The sequence below is a fragment of the Centruroides vittatus genome, unplaced genomic scaffold, assembly GCF_030686945.1.
Source record: "Centruroides vittatus isolate TY-2023 unplaced genomic scaffold, ASM3068694v2 contig_374, whole genome shotgun sequence".
Lineage (NCBI taxonomy): Eukaryota > Metazoa > Arthropoda > Arachnida > Scorpiones > Buthidae > Centruroides > Centruroides vittatus.
The window spans coordinates 282704-306710 of NW_027122196.1; the positions used below are offsets into that span (position 1 = coordinate 282704).

General features: G+C 29.2%; 1 protein-coding gene across 1 annotated transcript in view; it reads right to left on the reverse strand.

Annotated features, from left to right (window-relative positions):
- Window positions 1–627: 627 nt before the first annotated feature.
- The window catches only part of LOC136975508 (neurensin-1-like), a 31471-nt gene continuing 8091 nt past the window's right edge, over window positions 628–24007 (reverse strand). Inside the window, exons 2-3 of the mRNA XM_067270570.1 lie at window positions 12554–12635; window positions 628–2993 (exon numbers count right to left, since the gene is read on the reverse strand). Of these exons, the coding sequence (XP_067126671.1) occupies window positions 2205–2993; window positions 12554–12625 (861 nt within the window). The 5' untranslated portion in view covers window positions 12626–12635 and the 3' untranslated portion in view covers window positions 628–2204. The remainder of the gene's footprint in view (window positions 2994–12553; window positions 12636–24007) is intronic.

Below are 24007 nucleotides of genomic sequence, written 5' to 3' on the forward strand. Positions count from 1 at the left end.
AATCCCTACAAATACAAACTTAACTTTAAAAAATATGAAGATATAAACTATATATTATGCTTTAAAAGATTGGAAATGTGTTTAAATTATGATAAATTAAAAGAGAAGCCTTATTACAAGGCTTATATCAAGGTCCTACTCTACAAAACTATCTGGAAATACAGTACAGTATATATAAACAGAGATAAGGAATATCCTTGCTTATATTCACTTCCATTTAATGAATTTAATGTAAAGAATTTTATTTTGTAAGGAAGAATGTTTTGTAAGACAGTTGATTCAATTATTATTAATTAGATATATAAACTTAAAAGAATTTATCTCGAAATAATGCTATTTGGGGGTAAATTAAGTAAAAAGTAGGAATGTTCTGCTTATATTTGCCTCCAAACAGTGGATATACCGCTAAAAAATAGCATTACTTAGAGGTAAATGTAAGCATAAATAGGCGAGCTTCTGTTTACAAACTTTTTATTGAAATTCATAAAATTAAAAAGAAAAAACTGTTTTTAAATTTAATCTTGTCTCCTCAGTCAAATAATTTTTATCTGTAATATGGCATACATTTCAAACTTTTAATACAATCCTTACTTTAATTGGAATAAAATCATTTTCTGGAATTTCTCTATTGAATTCTCTATATTTAAAAATTTCCTCTATTTAATGGTGCAATTTTTGTTAAAATTTAATATACAGATATTGCACAACTTGTTAATCTATTCAATGAGTGAATATTCACAATAGACTCACAATATAAAGGATGGCCCAAAAGTCAGTTAACCATTATAAGAACTATTATAAATTTTTCTTATTCAAACACTTTACTAATACTTCTTGTTCAATTCCCAAATTACAATTGTTGGATTTACATATAAGTTAAACAACTTACAGCTTAGGACCTCACCCTGTAAGTAAAGGGGTAATTGTTTTTAAAGTCATCATTATTTGATTGAGCATGAAGCACCTCTTATATGTTATAAATTACTCTTTATCTTGTCTAAGTTCAATCCTGTTGACAAAGTGTTTGGCATACAGATTTATCATCACCGGTTAACTGACATTGGGCAATACTGTGGTTTCTAATAATACAAAATGATTGCATTAATTTAAGTATCATTGCCATTTCTAAGTACATCTAGTAAACATGAAGGATCTATTCTAAGTGTATATACTTCTTTATTTTTTTTAAATATTCTTTTCTATTATATGCTATATTAATGGCAAACATCAAAATATGGAAACAGATTTTAGGAATTTGGAGTAATAATTCATTTCTACAATACAGAAAATGGATGTAAAATACAATTTCAAAAAAAAAAAAAAAAAAAAAAGGAAGTTTTTATAAGTTTAAAAATTAAATATCTAAACCTAAATATTTATAGCTTACAAGTAATGTTTAATTTATATTATTTTACTTTAGACAAGTATTAATGGTTCCTAAGGGGGTGCCACATTATCCATAAAATATGTTCATTATCTTAAAATATTCATAAAAATAACAATTTTTTAAAAAATTATAACTGGGTTTTAAAGTAAACAATTAATATATTTTCTAGCAATATTTACTATTGTGATTTTATTAAGTGCAAAAGACTTATAAATAGTGCTTATGAATGTAATAAAACATTTTTTAAAAATGATTCTCACATATAAATTTTATTATAAAATCAAAATTATATTATTAAATAGTTTAAAATATATTTATATATATTTTAAATAAGGCAAAAGGTCTTAAAGCTCAATAAATTTAAGTCAAACTATAGACTTTGCATGTAAATTAAGTACTCAACAAACACATTACTTGATCTAAATTCCCGTTAAAATTACGTACAGTACATATAACATTCTGTGTTTTTTTTTTTTTTTTGTCCTTTTTAAAGTAATTATGCTAATTATGTGTATAATTTATAAATATTTAACTAGGAGAAACATCAACAATGGTTAATAACATCACATAGATTTTAGTTTACCGAGTAAGACACATTACAGATCAAATTCGATCCGGTTACAAGGAACTGTATTATGTATAGAGGTATTCTAAATCAATATTTAAACATTGTGTTTGTATGTTTCTATTTGTTTGATATCATTATCAATGCATTCACATGTAAAATCTCTCTACATTTAATCTCATTCGAAAAAAAAAATTCCAAACGAGAAATTTGATAACATAATCCCTAATTGGATTGTGTACAGAAAATTCTTCACGGTATTTTGCACAAACCGGCATTTGTCATGACTACTTCATTTTCTAAACCTCTTTTAGGTTGGATATTGGCTACTTCTTCAGTGGCCGGAATTTTCTTATCTGTTGGACTTTTAGGAGATTCGTGGCATTCGACAGCTACTCTAAAACTATCATTTATTATATCTTCTTCGTAATATTGGTTCATCAAACTTGGTAAGAGGAGTGCCGCTACTAATATAATTCCACCAACGCAAAATACCACCAAACCGACAACTTTACACAAGTCCATGTTACGATTAAAATCGAGAGCCGCGTGATCGATTATGGCCATTTCTTGTTGGTGTCCAATAACTGGTTCTTTACGAGGAACCAAATATCCAACCATGAGCAGTACAACACCGAACACCAACAGGTTAATGCCTAACCATAGGGAACCTTTCCAGAAGAGTGCCCCGCGTTTTCTTTTCCTAGGTGCTATCAGATAACGATAATCTGCATATTCTTCGTATATATTTGGATCTTTAACGGCTACCGATTCGTAGAAGCTATGCAAATACGATTTGACTCCAAAAAACTCCGGGCATCCATCTTTTTCTTCGTGTTCTTCGTGTTTTTCTAATTCGTTTCCATTAGGTAGCAATTGTTGTCTTGGCGATTCTTCTTCCTCCTTCGATTTTTCCGTTTCTGCAACCATTTCGAGCTGTCCTCTAGATAAACTCCTTGCTTTTCTAAGCATCATTCTCTTCTTTTTCATTTCCTCTCGTTTTAACTTCGGTCTGGCACCTTTATAAGTATCGTCTTTTGACTAAAGAAAAATGTAAAACATAAATAATACTGATAATATATAAAAATTCCAAATAAAATATTTTAAAAATTCTACTAAATTAGATTAAAAAATCTCTAAATATTTTTAAAATCTGTTATTATTTGTAATTCTATGTCTCAATTAGTGGCAGTTTTAGGTTATGACAGACCCTAGACAAACTTGAACTCGAGGAGCCTTTTTATATAAGTTTAGATAATAAAGCTTCATCATATAATACTCGATATCATCTGGAATTCAGGTCAAAGGCGTATTATAGATCTCGGAGGTCCTAGTAAATTAAATTTTAAGGAACTATTCCATCAGATATCCATACTTTAAATGTATTTTTTAACAAATAGTTGGGCAATAATCAAGCATGTTTACACTTATATTAATTAACACACTTTTTCTCAATTGTTATAATAATACATTATAAAAGGAAAACTCATTTAGGACCTCATTTAAGGCCCTTGGAACCAGAGGAAAATGCATTTTATTTTTACTAAGCCATTGATCGTAACTAGTGTTTAATTCGGAGAATTTTTTTAAAACCGTAATCAATTATATCGTGCTTATATGAGGCCCCAAAAATGCGAAGCCTTAGTTTGTCTATGCCTAGAATTTCCACCGGAGAGAGCCGAATTTACACACAAGGCCTCACTCTTCTAAATTTATTATTATTTAATGAAGAGGGGATGGAACCTTATACGTTACAGCTTTGGAAACCAAGATTAAATCACTGGTTACGATTGCAGAACGAAATACATTATTTAAATTGGAAATATATATATACAGTATATATATTTATTTATTTTAAATCATAATTTATCTAAATATTTATTTTAAATTTCAACATTTATCTTAAAAACTTCGATAAAATATTATTGACGAAAGAAATAGGTCAAATAAATATGCTTATCAGATTAGATTGTTTTCGATATTCTTTTTCCGTTTAAGCAATAATTTAAAATGAGATTATTACTATTTTTTTCTAATTTTTAGAGGCTTGAAATCTAATTTAGAACATAAAAAATACGAAAAACTGATTAATCGTGTGATGGTGAAAGCGAAAACAAAAATCTATCGCTTCAATCGAAGGACATTTGCGGAATTTTATAGAGTCAAGTACAGAAATTAATCTCCGATAGCAAAGAAAAAGGTCAAGTATATATACTCGTTTTAAGTAAGATTTTCTTTTCGAATATTATGAAAGTAATTAGGAATAATTTTGAATTAAATTTGCATATTTAAGATATAAAATAAATCTTAAATAATTAATTCTATCCCGGGCTTCTGGAAACCGTTCACTTTTATCCCGGAATCCCGGGACAAGCAAAAGACCGGGAAATGAGAAACCCTACCAGATTTTTACCGTCTCTAACGCTTGAATAGGGCCCAGTTACCCTTAAAAGACTTCCCGTAGGGCATTATTCCCTGCGTAACGACCATCATAAACGCATACAACTACTATTACATGACAATTACGTCACACTTTACCATGGCTAGATATAGCCTAGAAGCTCATGCGTAAAATTTAATTTATTTTTACGGTATTTTTACAGGCATTTAGGATGATATTAAATATGCAAATTATTTTTTCATTTTTTGAAATAATTTAATACGTTCTGCAACCTCCAAAATCATATTAATAATGCTGTGTAAGATAGTATATATATTAAAAATTACCTTTGAATTACGTAGAAATTTTCACGAATACAAGAAATTTAAGTTTGTTGGAAACTACATACAACAACAAAAATAAATGCCTTTGAATTGAGTTAAAAATTTAAAGAATAAAATGAGCTTAGATCAAACTTCTAAGTTAGAAGGTAATTTTCAATATTTAAATAAAACATAATACAAAATATACATTATTGTAAATTTTTATAAGATTTTGAAAACCAATCATGGTCAAAATGCCCTTTCCAATTCAATGGATGTGGGTGGAATTGTCTTTAGTGCATTTAAGAGAAGACAAACGTTACGTGTTTTTTCACCCGTAACGTCGAAGATTTCTATCAATACACTAGTTCGTTTTCGAGATGCGTTGCAGTACTTTTGCTCTCAAGTATTCTTGATTTGTCTACGTCGACTGCTTTAAAATCGGTAACAAACTTATATCCCGATAATTCGGCAATTCGTTTGGCTTTAATAATCAGGTTTATGAAGAAAAACTTCATACCTGAAAACTTTGTACTCGTTTCTATCTTCGTACTCGTTGCCCAATTTGCACAACCTGACATAATGCAATTATTGCAGCTACTGGGCGTAGTTAAAATTAAGACAGCATCGGCGCAGTTATTCAAGATATTACAGGTTCTGACAAGTAAAGATTTTTCAGAGTCCTGCCACAAATACATATTGATTATTGACAATCTGTAGATGTCATAACGAACAAATATTTAAAAAAACTAATAAGCAGGCTTAAAATTAATAAATACAAATGTATTCTGACAGTTAATTATACTTTCTGTCTACAAAATTTCCTCAACCTTAACACAAAAAAAGAAAAAAGTGAACTTTTAAGAAATTTGCGGGATTTTCCGGGATATTTCCCGGGATAAAAAAAAAACAGTCAGGGTCCTGAGATCCCGTTTGAGAAACCCTAAATACGGAATACACCACACAGCCAGCCCATCCGAACTCTGGAACGGAACTGCTTGCTACTGTTGGTCCAATTATTTTACATTGTTATAAGGCATATTTGCGCCCACCAGTGGCCGAATGGATTCGCGCCTGGTCAACGGGCTGGCCATATGGAGTTTCCCGGGTTTTCTTCACATTTGTAACACCTAGATAGGGGCCAGTTTTTTATAGACAGTCCTCCCGAGAGGCGTCCCCCTCGGCAGATCGCAAGTTAACATACTCGGGCTTTTCGAGGATCGATAGAAGCACGGTTACTTGCAATTGGGGGCCTTTAGTATATTAAAATATATATATGTTACAGTAAAAACTCGTTTTTAGTGAAAACGCGTTTTTAGTAAAAACGCGTTTTAACTAGTTGAAACTAGTTTTTACTGGATGTCATAACCCGTTTTGTCTAGTTAAAACTAGAATTTACTGCTGTACATGTTTTGATTTTAGATAAAACTACAATCAAACATTAACTTTTTAACTTTTAACATTAGTTAAACTCTCTTGATATTTAGCAGTGGCGTGCTGTCATTGGAAGCGGTGGAAGCGCCGCTTCCACCTTCCAATGACCTTCCCTTGTAGTTTCTAAAATATAAATTTTCATATTTTAACGTACTTTGAATCAATTAAAATTAATACTTTATTATAACCGCATTATGTATCTTATTACAAATTTCTATACTACATGTGAAAAAAACGATAAGATTGCTATTGTATATTCGAATATCTGTGGCGAAATGGAAGCACTTCCGAGACAGCTTCCTCGGCGAGAATAACTGAATGGTGTAAAGCAGCCAGAGGGCATTGGCGCATGCGCTTTACAGAGCACCAACCTCACCTGGTTTAGCTGGTGGAAGCTACACACGTGTAACGCTTCCAACGATTCTATCCCTTAGACACTGGGTAGGGAGCTATCTAAGCGAATTGTTTAAGATTTAAAAAGTAAAGATTATTCAATGTTATTTTTATGTACGTTTTTTGCAAAGTTATACAGTATTTAATTATAATTTTTTTTTAATTATACTGTAATTATATTGACAGATTTTCAGACAAAATATTTAGAATTTTTATCAGTTTTAGATGTTAATAATTTTAATATCATGAAAAACAATTTTCCAAGCGTGTTTTAATTCTTTAAATTAAGTAAATTTTATGGGAAATTTTTTGATTTATCTACATTACGTAGTGAATCGCAATATTTATATACGTGTCCGGACTATATTCACAAGTAGCTCTTAAACATAAAACATATTATAATTAACATCGATCCGAACAAAGACGTACTAAAAGAATTATATGATTTAATATCATTAATTTTTATGGTACCATCTACCAGTGCGTCTGTTAAGTGCAGTTTTTGGACCACGAAGCAAATTCATACATTGGCTAGGAACACTCGGTCGGAGGAAAAATTGTCGTCGCTAGCGAAAGCTCTTTCGGTGGAAGTTCGAATTCATCTTCGATTTTGACTTTTCTCCCGCTCCAGGTAAGAGTCTCGTTACGTTCAGTAACGAGGGACCAATCACTCGGAAAGCGTGATTGAGGGAGAACGACCAATCAAAATGGACAAAAGAAAGAGCGGAGATTGATATAATCTCCGACAATCGAGGACACCTGGCACTCGGTTAACATTCTGAATAACCAAAACGCCGTGTGTCAACGCGCAAAAACAAAAACGAAAAAAAAACAATTTCTCGTCTATTGTGCCAACCTGTAACCCGTGCCACTTCGGACTTAGACCCTGTCCCCAACGCCAACAGAGGAAGTCTCCCCGTGCCCTACAGACTTATCAATGCCGCTGTCCCGGGGCCACCTTCGATTGACCATCGAAGAACCAGACCGACGCCCAGGATGTCCGAACGGCTGATTGTCCTAAGGCAAACTATTTTGTACATAGTATATAAACATATACTATGTACAAAATATTATATTAAATATTTTATGTTTGTTTTTTGTCGGTTTTTGTCAGATACGTCTCTTCCGCCACCAGCACATACGAATGGACCCTAGGCCATCACTGACGCGCAATTAACTGATTGCCCCTGAAAGTCGGCTTCTTACAGAAACACAGCTTCCCTATCAACAAATGTCACGGCACGCCACTGAATTTTAGCTACATAAATATGTTTGGGGGAAATAAATAAAGTGATGATTGGGATTAAAACATTTGTATTATTTAATACGATATTTATTGAAAATATTGGTCACACATCTGTGTTATTAACATTAATTAACCCTTTGTCCCTGAAGGCACCGATCGATCGGTACCCTGGCTTTTTAAGCAAAACTTCGAGAGTACCGATTCATCGTTTCTTTGGTAAATATGGATTTTTGTAAAATTTATTAACAACAGATATAATCTCGTTCGATATGAAGTGAATAAAGTATAATAATTCATTATATTAGTTGATAGCAGTATAAATTTTGATTTCAAACAAATGTTTGATATAATGTGCGATAATTTCGCAACGAATAAACTTACATGCATAAGTGTTATATCAAATTGTACAAAACAATCTTCTACGTTTTTCTGGCTTAGTGCCAGCAAACAACTATGTAACTAGACAATGTTAATTTTCACAAAATGTTACAAATTATCAAGTTTATGTGTCAGTTCTGATATATATTATTTTTTTTTCTTATAAATTTTTCTAATAAAATGCATTGAAAAATATCGTATTTAAAACTAAAGATATTAATAAATGTAAGTGATTTTTTTTCATATAGATATAATGATAATTTGATTTTTGGTGAACTTTTAAAATAATATCGCCTGACTGATCTATATTGCCTTAGGAGGGATCGCAAAATAAACGTAAACATGATGTCGGGGAAAAGGGTTAAAGCGATACGAAATTCATCATACACTATAGGAACGTGTTAGCTGAATGACCTTGGTTGAAACAGTTTTTACTAAGCCATTTTGTTAAAACCCGTTTTGTCTAATTAAAACTAGTTTTAACTCAAATTCATTTTTGACTAGCAGTAAATTCTAGTTTTAACAATGACATCCAGTAAAAACTAGTTTCAACTAGTTTAGTTTAGTTAAAACGCGTTTTCACTAAAAACGGGTTTTTACTGTAACATATATACAAAATAGCATTAAGAATGATAATTTGGTATGAATTATACAGAGATTTAATATATTTTTTAATTTACTTTTTAAAAAGTTTATCAAAATGTAAAATTTACAGTTTATTTTGTATTATTGTAATCGATATGCGGAGCCCTTTAGAGGTCGAGAGAAGCACTAAGTCTATCTTTTTGAAGCCTCAGAATGTTAAAAATATAATTTTTTTTTTATTTTTTTTAACGCTATTACATTTTATAAATAATAAAATTTGATAGAAAAGTAATCGATTTTCCTTGAATAAATTAATTTGTAACAAATGTTTTAAGGCCCCCATAAATGTGAGGCACGAATCAAATGGCCCTATTGCTCCATACGATAGAGAAGATATTAAATTAATATTAATCTAAATTTACGTCAAATTAAACTTGTTTTAAGTTACATAAGACTTAAATTTTATGTTGTAAATTCTTATAGAACTGAAGCCAAATGGTCATTCTGGATAAAGTTCATATAAAAATTTTTATATTGGCTAAATTATTATTATTATTATTATTATTATTTCTTTCTTACTAAAATTCTTGTTTTACGTTCAAAAATAGGAATGTTTTTTTTAAAAAAAAGTGTTGTAATATCAACAGATTATTCGAAGCGCTTCTACTTATCCACGGTTGAGTTATTTCTTCTGAAAGCTTACCCAGAATCTAAAGACAATATATATGTTTTCTTTTAAACTATTGTTTACAATAAAACGTCATATGTCTGTCTATCACGTAATCCGATTAGTTGGATACTGTTTTTTTTATTGTTCTTTAATACCTGATTTTTATATCTGTTTTTATCTGTAGAAAAATACAAACAGGAGAAAACAGCAAAACCTGTCTAAGTTAGTCACTATTGATTCCATAAAATTTGTCCAATTTAAAGAGGTTTTGTTTCCTCGGGGCGTTATAAGGGAGCGGTCCATAATCTGTATAATGAAATTTTGGAAAATCGATTTTCGTAATATCAAGTGCATAATGAGGAAAATAGATGTGATAAACAGAGTTTCAGTGAAAAGATAATACAGAAGGAGATCCTAATCTTAAGGCCCTCTGGTTCTCCAAGACAAAAGGAATGAGGAAATCTATATTAATGTTCGTAGGGCCGAATTCGTACATAAGTTAAACAAGTTATAGCTTACGGCCTCACCCTACAGATCTGCTAATTTTTTTTATTAGAGAGGGAAAGGCACGTTATATATTATAGTTTAAGACCAACAACAAGTCAAAATCTGGTCGATTCCAATTAAAAATCCAGTTTACAGAAGTGTACTCTCAGGTACAGTACCTTCTCCATATAGGTTATATTCTTAATTATAAACAGGCATTTTTAAGTTGTCTCAATACAGTCAAACCTCAGTACAGCGCTCTTCTAAATAGTGCCAATCTCGTAAATCATTACGAATATTCACTGGCGTAATTACTAACCCATGTACAATATATTAAATAGAGAACTCTTTAGTATCTGTGGAATCTTAGATTAGATTTTGCGTTGTAAACAACATTATCACCAAATGACTTGACTTTCAAACGCGTAGACCCCGAATACAATTCTTAATATTCAATGTACTTCGATGTAGTGCCAGTTTCAGAGATGCTAAATCAATGTTTGACTTTATTTAAATCATACAGAATGATTATTAAGCAGTCGCGATTTCAAGCCGATATGAAATCTCAGGCTTTTATCAGGGGAAATCTCTTTTATAGCCTCACCATCGCTAGATGAAAATATTATGGAGTGGATAATCAATTTACCTTCATCATACCATAAAAATAGCATACTTTTTTAAAATTTAGAATACAAATTTACTCTTTACATCAGTGTTTCTAAGCCAATTTTTTATTCTTTTTTTACTGCCGACATCTTTTAAATTTCTAAAATGGTGATAATGAATCCATAACTATAGCTTGTTAAAATCTTTGAAAGAGTCAGTACATTTAGCCTCATATTTCATATAATAGGAACATGTTATATAAAAAAAATTTTTCATAGGATTCTTCAAGATCCATTTTTGCCAATTTCAGAAATAATGGTCTCTCCAATTAAGTGAGAATGCCCATCTATCTAAGCTCTTCTAGTGGACAGATACCTTCGTGTGAAGACTCTCCAACGTGTAGGATGATCAATCAAATCTCCCGAATTGACTGTTATACAATATCCTAGTCTATTCTAGGAATAAATTGCAGAATTCCTTCGATCAATAAACTTCCAATTAGCGTTTTATTAGTTTATTATTAAAATATTTTGCAATTTATTTTTAATTTTTGAAAATTTATTTTATGTTTGTTATCTCGTAGAATCAGAAAATGTGTTAATTTTTAAACACGAATTTCATCTACGTTTCATATATTTATCTAATCTCTATTTTTTTTTTTTTTTTTTTTAAATAGCTTAAATTAGCACTTCGTTCGTCTGTCTGTATGTAACAACCCATCTAAATTCAAGATGTAAAATTTTATTTTTGTTTTAAGGATACAAAATACATTCACGCACCAATTTTTATCAAAAATTTGAACACTTTTCAGCTATTTTCACGTAAAAATGCAAGAAAAATGTTAATATTTTATCTTTAGAGTACTTTTAGTTTAATATCGACCTATCATAGAAGCTAACTAAGTAAAACCTCTCCAAAAAGGAACCTGAATGAAACGGAAACCTGTCTAAGGAGAAAAAATTCTTCGGAACGGAGCGATTTTTTATGTTAAAAAGTAACTTGTTCAAAACAGAAACTTATCAAACTGGGGAAAAAAATATTCGGTACCGTGCAATTCCGGCTTACACAGGTGTTACTGTACAAGCTTAATTGCTTCATAAAAGTAATTAGCTTCTGTTCTTGCTTCAGTGATAACTCTATGAAGAATTAACTACATAGACAACAATTTAAACAGGAATAAAATAAATTACAAGTAAAGAAACGTAAAGAGAATTAAAAAACGAAATAAGAAAAATATCCTACGACTGAACTTATTGATTTATAATCTATTTTATCCTCTCAATTTGACATATGCTGATGCGCGATATCTTCCATTTTAGTATAAACTGTCAAGAAATAAATTTTATTGTAACTAGCAAATTTATGTATTCATCAATTCTCTCAAGCGATTAAATCACGTCATATAAAGCTTAATGTAATATTACTAAGCAGAAATTTATTGTTAAATTCAATAAAAAAAAAAAAGAACTTTTATCGCTGCATTTAATATGAAAAACTAAATGTTTGCACTATTTTTTTTTTGTATAAAAGCAAAATTTTCTAAAAAAAAACACATCATAAACACATCATTTGCAGACACATCTCTTTAGAAAGTCCTGTAAACAATATATAAAGGTGTTTTCACACATTATTTGCACAGTGAATTCGTGTAAAAAAGTTCGAATTGTGCTAGATTTGTGTTCTAGTTTGTATACAGTAGGTGTGAAAACACTTTATACGTACATATATATATATATATTATATATACAGGTGAACACACATTCACATGTTATCTCCATTATGAGTCTTAACAAGAAAGCATGAGTCGAACTCCTTACTGGATTTACCATGCAAATATGTGAAAAAGTCACCTTTTTTATATATTTATGGGACTTTTTAAAGACCTAAATTAATAAAAGGCTGAAGTAGACTACACATAAAGATCCTGTTCCTGCTTTATATGTACATAAAGGTGTGCTCATATTTTATATATATTTAGAAGTACAGTCTTAATAAAAATAAATTGTAATTTTAAAATGTAAATATAGACTATTCAGATTATTATCTTTTTAATATCAACTCTTAATACTAGATTACACCTAGAGAATAAACAGTTCTTACTTGAGATTTTGCAACAGAATGTTTTTCTCGTTCGGTCGATAGTAAAGATTCTTTCTCCTTTTCTACGTTCATTTTTTAATTTCTGTAACCGAGAAAACTCATTTTAATATATTAAAAATTTAAAATAAATTTCCTAATTCACTATTTTATATAATTAAATACCAAAAATATTAATTATAAACTTATTAAATGTAATTTTGTAAATCGAAAACACGATTTAGAAAATCGCATTTAAACTGCTAAATAATAATTAAATGTGTGTAATTTGTATCTATTTAATTATTTAAAATTTAATTGCGTAAAATTTATTCGAAGTTGGAATAATTCATAATTACTTATTAATAAGTAATTATTAATTATCTTTATTTCTGATGCTCCGTTTCTAATAATTAAATGTTTTAAGCTGAAGACAATTTGGAGGAGGGAGAAAGGTGGTAATTATTTATCCAGTAACTGAATGCATTCTTAAATATTTGTTGGAGATTATTGAGAGATTTTTATTATTATACGGGTTGGCCCAACAGTTAGTTGTCCTTCGTAAATCGTATAATAACTGCCTCTTTCAAATACAGTCAAATTTATAAAAGTTTTTCAAACACTTGGGTTGTGTGATGATGCGACAATAAGTTGAAGTCCACAAGAAAGTTATAAAAGCTATAAAATTTGGCAGAAAGAATTGTCTTTGACAATTTTTTGCACATTCCAAGCCTTGTTTATATTATTATATTCTCATCGAGCAAAATATATCATTGACTGTAAGTAGAGAAACTAACACAGAAATTGTCTCATACATTCATATGAGATTTCATTATAATATACAATAAGAACCTCTCTAAGTTAGACATTAGTGGTTCTATATAAAAGATTGATGGAACAAGAAGGCAGAGCAACATTTGGGCAATGTTCCAAGTGGACTTTCTTTGGGAAATTGGCCCCTACTTAGATGTTAGAAACGTGTTGAAAATCCGGAAAACTCTATGGTATGGATAGAAGCTACTACCGGTGTTCAGTGGTTTTACCCATTAGGCCACTGGTCGTCACCAGAAAAATGTGTCCAATTTAAAGAGGTATCCGCGACAGACGGAAAAAGAAAAAAATACTTCGATGGTTCCAATTAAAAGAATTCAATACAGGTGTGTTCAGGATAGTAGGGATGTCCAACTTGGAAACTTTTACTTCTTTCTCTTAATTAATTGAAATTATATTTATAAATCCTTTCTCTAAATTTCTTCAGCAAAATGGTAGCTTCTTTTATTGATTTTTTAAGAGTTAATTATGGAATTTTCTTAAATATTTAATTAAAGATATAAATTTTACTTCTTGGCTTATTTCTTTTACTGCAAATATTTTTATATGCCATTCTATTTGCCTATTTTTTAAGATGACGTTTCTCTGTACTTCACAGATCTGATGGGTCCATTATAACTTATAATCAGATTAAGTTAATAAAATGATTTTAATATTAAATTTAGTTTTTTTTTTTCCTTTGATGTCGTATGAATTTCAGCGCATTCATTACTCAAAAAACGCCGCATATTTACTCATATTTACGTCAATTCACGCCGTTAGTGAAGGTTTGTTGTAAGAATTTTTATTTTAATACTTGATAAATATCTTAAATATATAACTTAATATAATTTAAACATCAGAATATTCGAATATATTTCTGTCTTTTGTCGCAGATAAGACAGCGTGAGAAGAACAGTGATGAGCCAAGATGTGATGCGCTTCGTTGCGATTATTCGCATCACATCTCTTTTCTTCCTTATTTTTTAAATTTTATTTTTTCAGATTTAAAAAATACTCAAAGACGTTATAAATAGATTTTTTTCTCATTTCTGGCAACGTCATTCCATGTCAACTGCATTGTGTCAATGACACGACACATTCGCATTTAAATAGGGAAAAGACACTATAGAAAAGACAATTCTACACAAATCTACGATAATTATAAGTTGAATTTTAAATTTAAATAATAATAATTAATTCGGGTTTAATTTAAATTTTTAATTACTCAGAAATTCAATTCGGAAATTACAAGTGAATTTTTAATTAAATTTTTACAATCATAAAACATACTTAATGCATTTTAATTAATAAATGAACAATTTAATTAAAAATTAAATTTATGTAGGAACGTTTTTAACTGTTTATAAAGACATAAAGTTTATTTATTTAATTATTTAATAGCGATTAAATCCCCCTTTAAAACGCAATTAAACTTAACTTAAAGATAGGATCCTAATATATATGAAGTTTGCGTTGAATCGTAGATTTAGAGTACTCTTTAAAGTCCATATACAACAAAACTTCGATAATATTTTCCGTTTATTATACCTCATTTTAAATACAGTAAACGTTCGTTAATCCGATAATAATCCGGCATGTCAACATTTTGCCATTCGGAATTCGTTTGAGCTCGTGGCGCGCTGAAGATCCCGGAAAGAAATACATTACATGTCTGTAAAATAATTTAAATACAGTATTATATGCGGAGGAATCATTGATTTCGTACAATAACGTGCTCGTTAATGCTTTTGCGGGTTTATCAATCAATATTAACACCTTATTGTCGTGCACTTGCATGACTAATTACGAACCCGCGACAAAATACCAGTTTTCAGTTGTTTCTACCCACTTGGCCACGGCTTGATCATCAGGCGAAGTTGATTTAAATGCCCTAAAACATCTACGAATTAGTCATTCGAATAAAATTTATGTTATATAATCTATTAAATTGGAGTCTATATTCTCTTTCTGTATCCTATATTTTAAGTGTACATTTATTGAGAAAAAAGAAACCAGAACTAAATAATATTTGGAAGCTTAAATCCTTTGAAATTTAAGCTTTCAAAGGCTGACAAAGGAATTTGATTATAGATGAAAGGAAGAAACGAAAATCAAATGGCATCTAACGACCTTCATAATGCTATTCAATGGATGGAACATGTTTATGTTGAAGTAGAATGAAAATGATTCTGTTCTATTCATTAAAATTTTTAAATTTTTCTTTATTTTTTAATAAAAATAAATAAATAAATAAATAAAATCTTATAACTATAAAAGTATATATTTGTTATAAACAAAAGAACTGTCAACTGAATTGCTATCTTTGTAAACAATTTAATCCTCAATTTATTCTGGAAATTTTTCGAATTTTATCGATTTATTTAATTAAATTTTTATATTTTAAAGTGAAAAATTTCCTACTTCTTGTTAACTTGATAAAATTTAAATTAGAAAAAATTTTAATATTTAAAACTTTAAAATCTGAATTAATTACAATTAAAAAAAATGGTTCGTTAAATTAATATAATTTTATTATCCAAAATTCTGGAATAATTTTATGAGAATAATTAATGGTTTTTTAAAAAGAAATATAATATTATACATGGAAATTATTGTCATTTATGTCATCCTATGCGTCGCATCGCATCCTACCTATAATGGCTCGCGTCGTGTCGCGTCGCGTGGCATCGCGACAAATGATTTTTGTCTTTCGAATTTTCCTTTTTATCCTCATTTGGAAGCATTATTTTAATATTTATAAGCTTGTAATCGCCTTGAGCCTTATCGATGTTTACATATTATTAATAATCATATCAGATTGTTTATAAATTGATTATTAAATCTGTTACAGGAATTAACTAATTATCACTTTCTTAAAACTCTTGCTCTCTTTTTTTATTATTATTTATAGACCTTATAAACTGATCAAGGCCACACTCGGCAGGCTACGAAACACGTACAGTCGAGATACATTCCTAAAAACACATATCAGTGGTTTTTCCAGCCACCCTTTATTACAAACACATTCATTTATTTTTTGCTTTAACAAATTGTAAGCTATAAATCAATAAAATATTATAAAAGATTACAATTTATTAAAGGAATAATTGAAAATAAATAAAAGAAATTATAAGTTCTTAATTATTTTATAATTAAAAAAAATTAATTTAAAGATTATCAATAATTAAAATGACTTTAAAAAGTTTATTATTATTAATTTGTTATATTAAATTGTAATTTTGTTTGCTTAAACGAAAATTATTTATTACTTTTTAAAAAAAAATCTTCCATTGAAAGTTAGTCAAAACAAATATTTTCTTAAAGCACAAGTATTGTACTTGAAAATTCCAAATCCATTACAAAGATGACAAAAGAATAAATTTTGTTAAAAAAGTTTTTTACAGTTTATAACATAAAGTAAACATCAAGTAAGTTTTTCCATATATGTACAGTATATTATTATTATTATTACAGTATTATCATTTTACATTATACATAAAAAATATAATATAGTTAGGCCATTTAATTTATAATATATAATCACTATACATTACATAAGTTGTTTGATTTTGTTTTATATATAACTCAAATCCTCAGTCCTGTAAAAATGATTCTGTTTAAAATTTTGTGGGTTAAAAACATACAAAATCTTGGACTGTTTTTGACCCACAAAAATGAGTTAACATCAATTAACTGTGTTTTGCTTTGTGTGTTTCAAGTATACTTTTAAATATGTATATATATATATATATATATATATATATATACACACACACACACATATATATATATATACTGCACTGCTGTTTTACTTTATATTACATGCATATAGTCTGATGATAAATAAAGTATCTGAAATATGTATATTATTATTATTTTATTTCTTTAATCTGTATCCTAAAAATATAAAATTATATGGGTCAATTTTAACAAAGTTTATAAGGGTATATTTATGATCTTTGATATATAACTTCATTTAAAATTATTTTCGAAATTGTGTTAATAGAATTTTAGTTCATGATGATAGAAATGTATGTATTTTGATCCTTAATACATTGATTTATTTGTTAAATTACGTATTGATTCTTATTGAAAATTACAAGTTATTGAATAAATGATGTAAAAATTTATTAATAAATTAATTTAAATTAAATTATTAATAAATTTTTAATTAATTAAATTAATTAAGTTACTTAAATTACTGAAATTAAATTTAAGCAAATATTTAAATTAATTTGAAAGATTTTCTAACAATATATTTTAATTTATTATTAAAATCGTTATGAAAATTGATAAATTAATATCAAAATTCTTTTAAATTAATTTAAATATATAAAATTCAATTAAATTTGTATATATTTTAACATTTTAATGATTAAAATTAATTCTAATATCTTTATATTACAAACCTTTCTTATATTTATTAAAGTAAATAAACAATAGATAAATTGGAGAAATAAATAATAAATAAGATAAATTATTAATTTTATAAACAGATAAAACTGATAAGTATTCTTAATATCTGAACTGTAAACGATTTTAATGATAAAAAAATAATTTAAATTATAAATTTTAAAATATAATACTTTATTTAGTTATCTTTTGTCAATTATTTTTAAATGTACATTAAATTTTTATAGGGTATATTAAATGAAATCTAAATTATTGATACTATATAAATAACAGTTACTAATAAGAAAATATATCCATTTAGACGTGTTACAAGTGTATCTAGATGTATTATCTGGAGGAACATCATTAAGAGATGATGATCAGATGTTCCTGTACTAAATTACAGTGAAGTGAGTGCAGAAAAATAAAATAATCGTGTATAATTCAATGTAATATATTAATTTCCAACATATTTTAATGTTTTTTTCTACTTATAACAATTAAGATGTTATTATGTAAAGTTTTGTTGTAATGTTTATAAATCTTATAATTTTTTTAATGCTTACTTTTATTTCTAAGTAATTATAGCCATGATAGCCAAATTGCGGCTTCCGTATATCAAACCCCTATTTCTCATTACTTAGGGGTGTAACTAAGATTTTGCTCTGGGAGTATGGTGTAAAAAGTACTATAAAGCCTCCGAGAATTCAACACCCACATTACTCCTCGTAAGTAAGCCACTGTCTGTGCATATATTGTGTATATATATACTGTATATAATATAGGATGCGACTCTCAGCTAGTGTATTTCTGATACACTATCTGCTATCGTGACAAGATATGGCCACTCCTGAGTTATAGCTTCTATAAGGAAGAGTATTTATGCATAAAATTAATATATGATAGTTATTATACAGTTAATTAGTCATAGAAAGTCATCAATTATATATTTCATATTGTTTAGAAATTAATTTATAGGGTCTTGTTAATCCTTCATAAGTACCTATATTTTGTCTGCTCGAACGGGGTTCGCCTCTAAGAGAAAAATTTTCCTGTTTAAATCTAGAAAACCATTTCCTGCGGGCACTAAATGAAAGAACACCTTCTCCCTGTAAACACTATAAACACTCCGTGTTGTTTCCGCCGTGTTACTTCCTTTTTAAACGCATACAACACAATACGTCGTAAAACGCTCTTTTAAGGTTAACAATTTTCCTTTAGAAATACAAAACTTCAAAAATTAATGGTTAAAAAGTAATTAGCATTGTTGTCACATTCAGCATCTCGAAATCACTACAAAATTTCCCGTAACCCCCGATAGCTGAGCGAATAAAACCACTGAACCCCCAGTGGTCGGTGGTTTTTATTCGCTTAGTGAGGTCGTGGGTTCGCGCCTCACTAACGAGATGGCCACGTGGAGTTTTCCGAGTTTTCTTTGCGTTTGTAACTCTTAAATAGGGAGCCAGTTTCCTATAGAAAGTCCTCCAAGGAGCCATCCTCCCTTGGCAGGGAGCCATTCCCTTGCCAAGGGAAAATGACTTCCTGTGAGGGGGGATTCCTGATTCCGAGAGGGAAGAGTCATTCCTGATGAATTTATAGATTATACGTTTATAAATAATGTATTTTCAATAATATATTTGATATATTTTATGATTGATAACTTCAATTTGGTAAAATAATAGATGTAATCTTTACGTTTAAAGTCCTGCTGATTGTCTGTCATTTACTGTATCATAAACTTCCCCCCAAAATGATATTGGTTGGCTTTTAGAATATTAATATATTTTTCTCATTTTAAAATAAAGTAAAACTTTAATAAAATATTTTATAAGATTAGAAATTATTTAAAATTTTAAGTTTAATATATACCTGTGGATAACATCTGATTTCAAATGCAGGAAACTACGAAATATTAATACAGTATTTTATAATATATCTGATAATTTCCTTAATAATAATAATAATAATAATCTGATAATTTTTACATTAAATGGAAGAAAAAAACATTAAAAAATTATTATAATCCCAAATTAAATGTCTTATTTCAAATAATATGTCTTTAAAAATTAATACCTTAGCACAGTCTAAATATTTATACAAAATGTAATGAATAAAATCAACTTTTCATACTTTCTCTTATATTTATCAAAGAATTTATTAATAATTTGGATAATTTACTTAAGAATAGTACATATTGTTGACTTTTAGTATAACTTTCTTGATAAAATCATAAATTTATTTCTATTTTCGTAAAGAAATAAATGAGATAACATATGAAGAGACGTCTCATTGATGCACTGGGGATTTCGTTATTTCATTTGATTTGAGTTTCCTTTTGAAGATTTATTCTTTTATAAAAGATTGTTTGTAGTAGTTTCCATTGTAAATATTTTATTTGACGTTATATTTAGAAGTTTAGAAATTATTACATTCGGCTACATGAAGGGGGGAAGAAACACTTAAAAAGTGCAATCAAAAATGTTTTTTGTATATACATTTTTATGCTTTAAAAACTGACAAAAGATGTATTTTTTTCTGAATTGCATCAGTGTAAAAGGGAGGATATAATATTAATGTTTGTGTAGATAATCATTAATCATCTTTACAAAAATATTTTATTTTTAAGCCCTACTTTAAAAAATAACTTTGTCAACCGTAATCATTCTTAACTTTCTATTTTATATAAATATGTTTTTTAGTTTAGCCCGTCTGTCTCTGGTCTTATCGCAAAAGGCCTTTTCTTTTAAAGTTACTTCCGCCTGTGGCAATAAGAGAGTCTTTTACCAAGATAATTATGGGTTCGGTCAGGCCCAATGGATTGGCTGGGTGGTTAGAATGATCTACCCCGAAAAATTTCTGGGGTGCCACCATAACGCCCGTATACCATTACTTCAATTTGACGTCACTTTATACATCACACTGCAAAAAACTATAGAGTTGACGTCAAACTGAGCAATATTCTGACGAATAGAATGCACTCGTGTTTCATATTTCCGGGATCTCAACAAACATTTAATACAAATTATTCGTTCCATTGCATTTCTTTTGTATTAGAGGGAAAGACAATTTTATTTTTTGTCAAATTTTATTAATTAGGAACTATAATACAATTTTTTTTAACGTTGTTTGTTTTTAAACACCAGAGGCCTGTAAAAGGTAAGTGGTTCGGGCCTCTTTCGATCTCTGAGAAGTCATCGTTTATCTTATCTTCAAATATTTGCAATTATTACAAATATTTTTCAAATTTCTTACTGAATTACTCGAGATTATATGCAAAATTCCTATTTTCAAAGTTCCATTATTATAATTAAAATAAATAGAAGATTTATTCGAAATACAAACGAAAATAAAATAAACAGAAATTCTAATTGAATTTTGCTATTTTAATCATAGTTCGATTTAATAGAAAGACTATTCGAATGAATTTTTCTTCGAGGAATGTTTACTTTCATCAAAAATTATTGAAAGATTTTTTTTAAATTTTCATATTGACACAAATCCAAGATTTGAGCAAAAGAAGCATTCATTTAACTATGGCCAATCCAAGAAATTGGACACAACCGTACCTTTAAAAGGAATTACAGACAGAATTTTATAGGTAAGATAATTCATTTAATATTAATTTATAAAAACAATTTGAGTATTCATCAAGCGTTATTATGTGATCTATGGAAGGAGAAATGTTAAAAACGTAACAAGTTGCCCATGAACTTTATCGGTTGAAGATTGGATTTGATTAATGGAATAAGGCAACGCAACATGGATACGATCTGCTGATTGATGATGCTTCTCGAGAGGACTTTCTTTGGGAAACTGGCCCCTATTTAGGTAGTAGGAACGTGAAGAAAACCCGGAAAACTCCACGTGGCCATTCCGTGTCTATCAGTTTTTAGTGGTTTTACTCATTCGGCCACTGGTGGGCATAGGTTGAGGAGAGAAAAAAAGGAGAAGGATAAATATATTGTATTGTATATTAACCTATAAGGCTCGACTGCCGGATGGTTAAAGCGGCTACCGCTCTGGAGACCTAGAATCAAATTCGGGCGATCATCCCAAAAATTTTTCGTGGAAAAAATGACACATATGGCAGAGAAAAATAACCTAAACGGCTCATAATATTTTACTTTATAAAGGAAACCTCTTATACTGTAATATATAAGTTTATGGGCCAATATATAGTTTTACATACTGACCCATATGTAAGAAAATTTTATTTTATTAAGAATAAACGTCATCACAGCATTTTTATCAAGAAAAGCTTAACCATTGTAAACTCATAAACTAATTATATACCTAATCACGTATACTGTTATCAAACATATATATTGATAACAATACATGTGCAGCTACAAAAAATGTATTTATATTGGACTGCAATTTGAAAAAAATTGTAGGCAAATTTCCACTGTCGTCCGTCCGTCTGTCTTTCTTTCATTAACGTCGAGAACGGAACTAGAAAGATGAAAAACGAGGGAGACCAGGTATGGAAAGCTTAGGGGAAGGAGACCCCGATTAACTATACAGGAACATCCAATGCTAGAGATCCCCTCGACCTTTAATCACCAAAATTTAATAACATCAATGCCGCTAACAGACAAACTTTCCAGCAAAATTTCAGAAATTTTCGACAAAAAGCCCGGGGGTTATTAAGCTTTAAAGTGGGTGAACAAAATTGTGCCTCCCCCTCACACATAAACATCCATACATACAGAAACCCCTCCCTTCTGTTGCATTTCTCGACGTTTTAAGGTGTTCTGAATACAGAAATATAAAATTCTTGAATGGGTCTTCAGGTTTTTTACATTTCTGGAGCCGGATATAACGGTCGAGAAAGTAAAATAATAATAATAATAATAATAATAATAATTTTAAAATAATAGGATAGAAGATAATTGAAAACAAGTCATTTTAATGTCCGTACTTGACATTAAAAAATGTTCGATGATTAAGAAGATTGAAATTGGTCTAAAGACAATCTTTAACTTGGAGAAATGTCCTCATAAATCCATTATTTCACCTACTCGAGTGATAATGCACCCTCGAATCGACTCTAACTGCATTCCAAAGAATATGATTATCGTGCCTTTTCTCACTTTTCTCAGAAAATTTATATCCTTCTTCTGTTATTGATTTTATTCTCCATGTCTATAACGTCTCTTTTTTTAAATAATTTCTCTTCTATTTTTAGACTTCGACACAATAGTTCCATATGAAATTATTTTCTTTCAGATGTCAGCCAAACTTTTAATTTATATAAAATCGTTTTACTCTTATCATCAGGGGGTCCAAGTAGAGTCATCCGACCCAGTAAAGACACAAAGAGATTTCCGACGTTTCATCCTTTATGTAAAGGACATGATACGAATTAATCTTTATTTTGATACGTGGAAGAATTTTTTAAATTCGTTTTTATTGGTTATTTTTTATGTATGGTTCTGGAAAACCGTCGTTAAGCGATGGTTTTCCAGAACCATACATACCAAAAGTTTTACATTTTTGGGCTCAGGGCACCTTGAAACGTCGATAAATGTAAAAAGAAGGGGAGTTTTTCTGTACGTGTGAATGTTTATGGGTGTGGGAGGCACGATTTTGTTCACCCAATTTGATGCTTAATAACTCCTGGGCTTTTTGTCGAAAATTTCTGAAATTTGGCAGGGAGGTTTATCTGTTAGGGGCATTGATGTTATTAAATTTTGGTGATTAAAGATCGAGAGGGTGGGGAGATAGAGGGGCTTAAGTGCCATATCTCGAGTGGTGTTGGACTTAATAAAGATTTTACTCGTTATTAGCATTCACAACATTTTATAAACCCATCTCTGCCCTCAATATTAAGCTTTTTTGCTATTTTATAATAATTAATAATATAAAAAGTTTTTTTAATACAATGTCATAACAGATGGAGTCACACACTATTTTAACTTTTTTGCCGGGAAAGTTATGAAACTCGTTGCTGGAATTATTTTTCTGTTCTTGCTTTACCCGAATTTTTCTTACTGTTTTGCCCAAATTTGGGAGGCTGGTTCTGTTTGCTCCCCCAATTTGAACGCTCAAGTATACTGTTTTCATTTATATAAGTAGTAAGAGACCCTGTTTTATTACGTTTTCACCTTTAGATCCTGCTATAAGACCGTTAAATTAACCCTGCTTTTACGACTGATATAAATTTTCTTTACCAAATTGGAACTAGCTGACCAAGTTAACTGACTTTTGGACAACCCTGTACATTATTACGTATATAGATTTTAGTTACGTATCCTTGTGTATATAATTTTT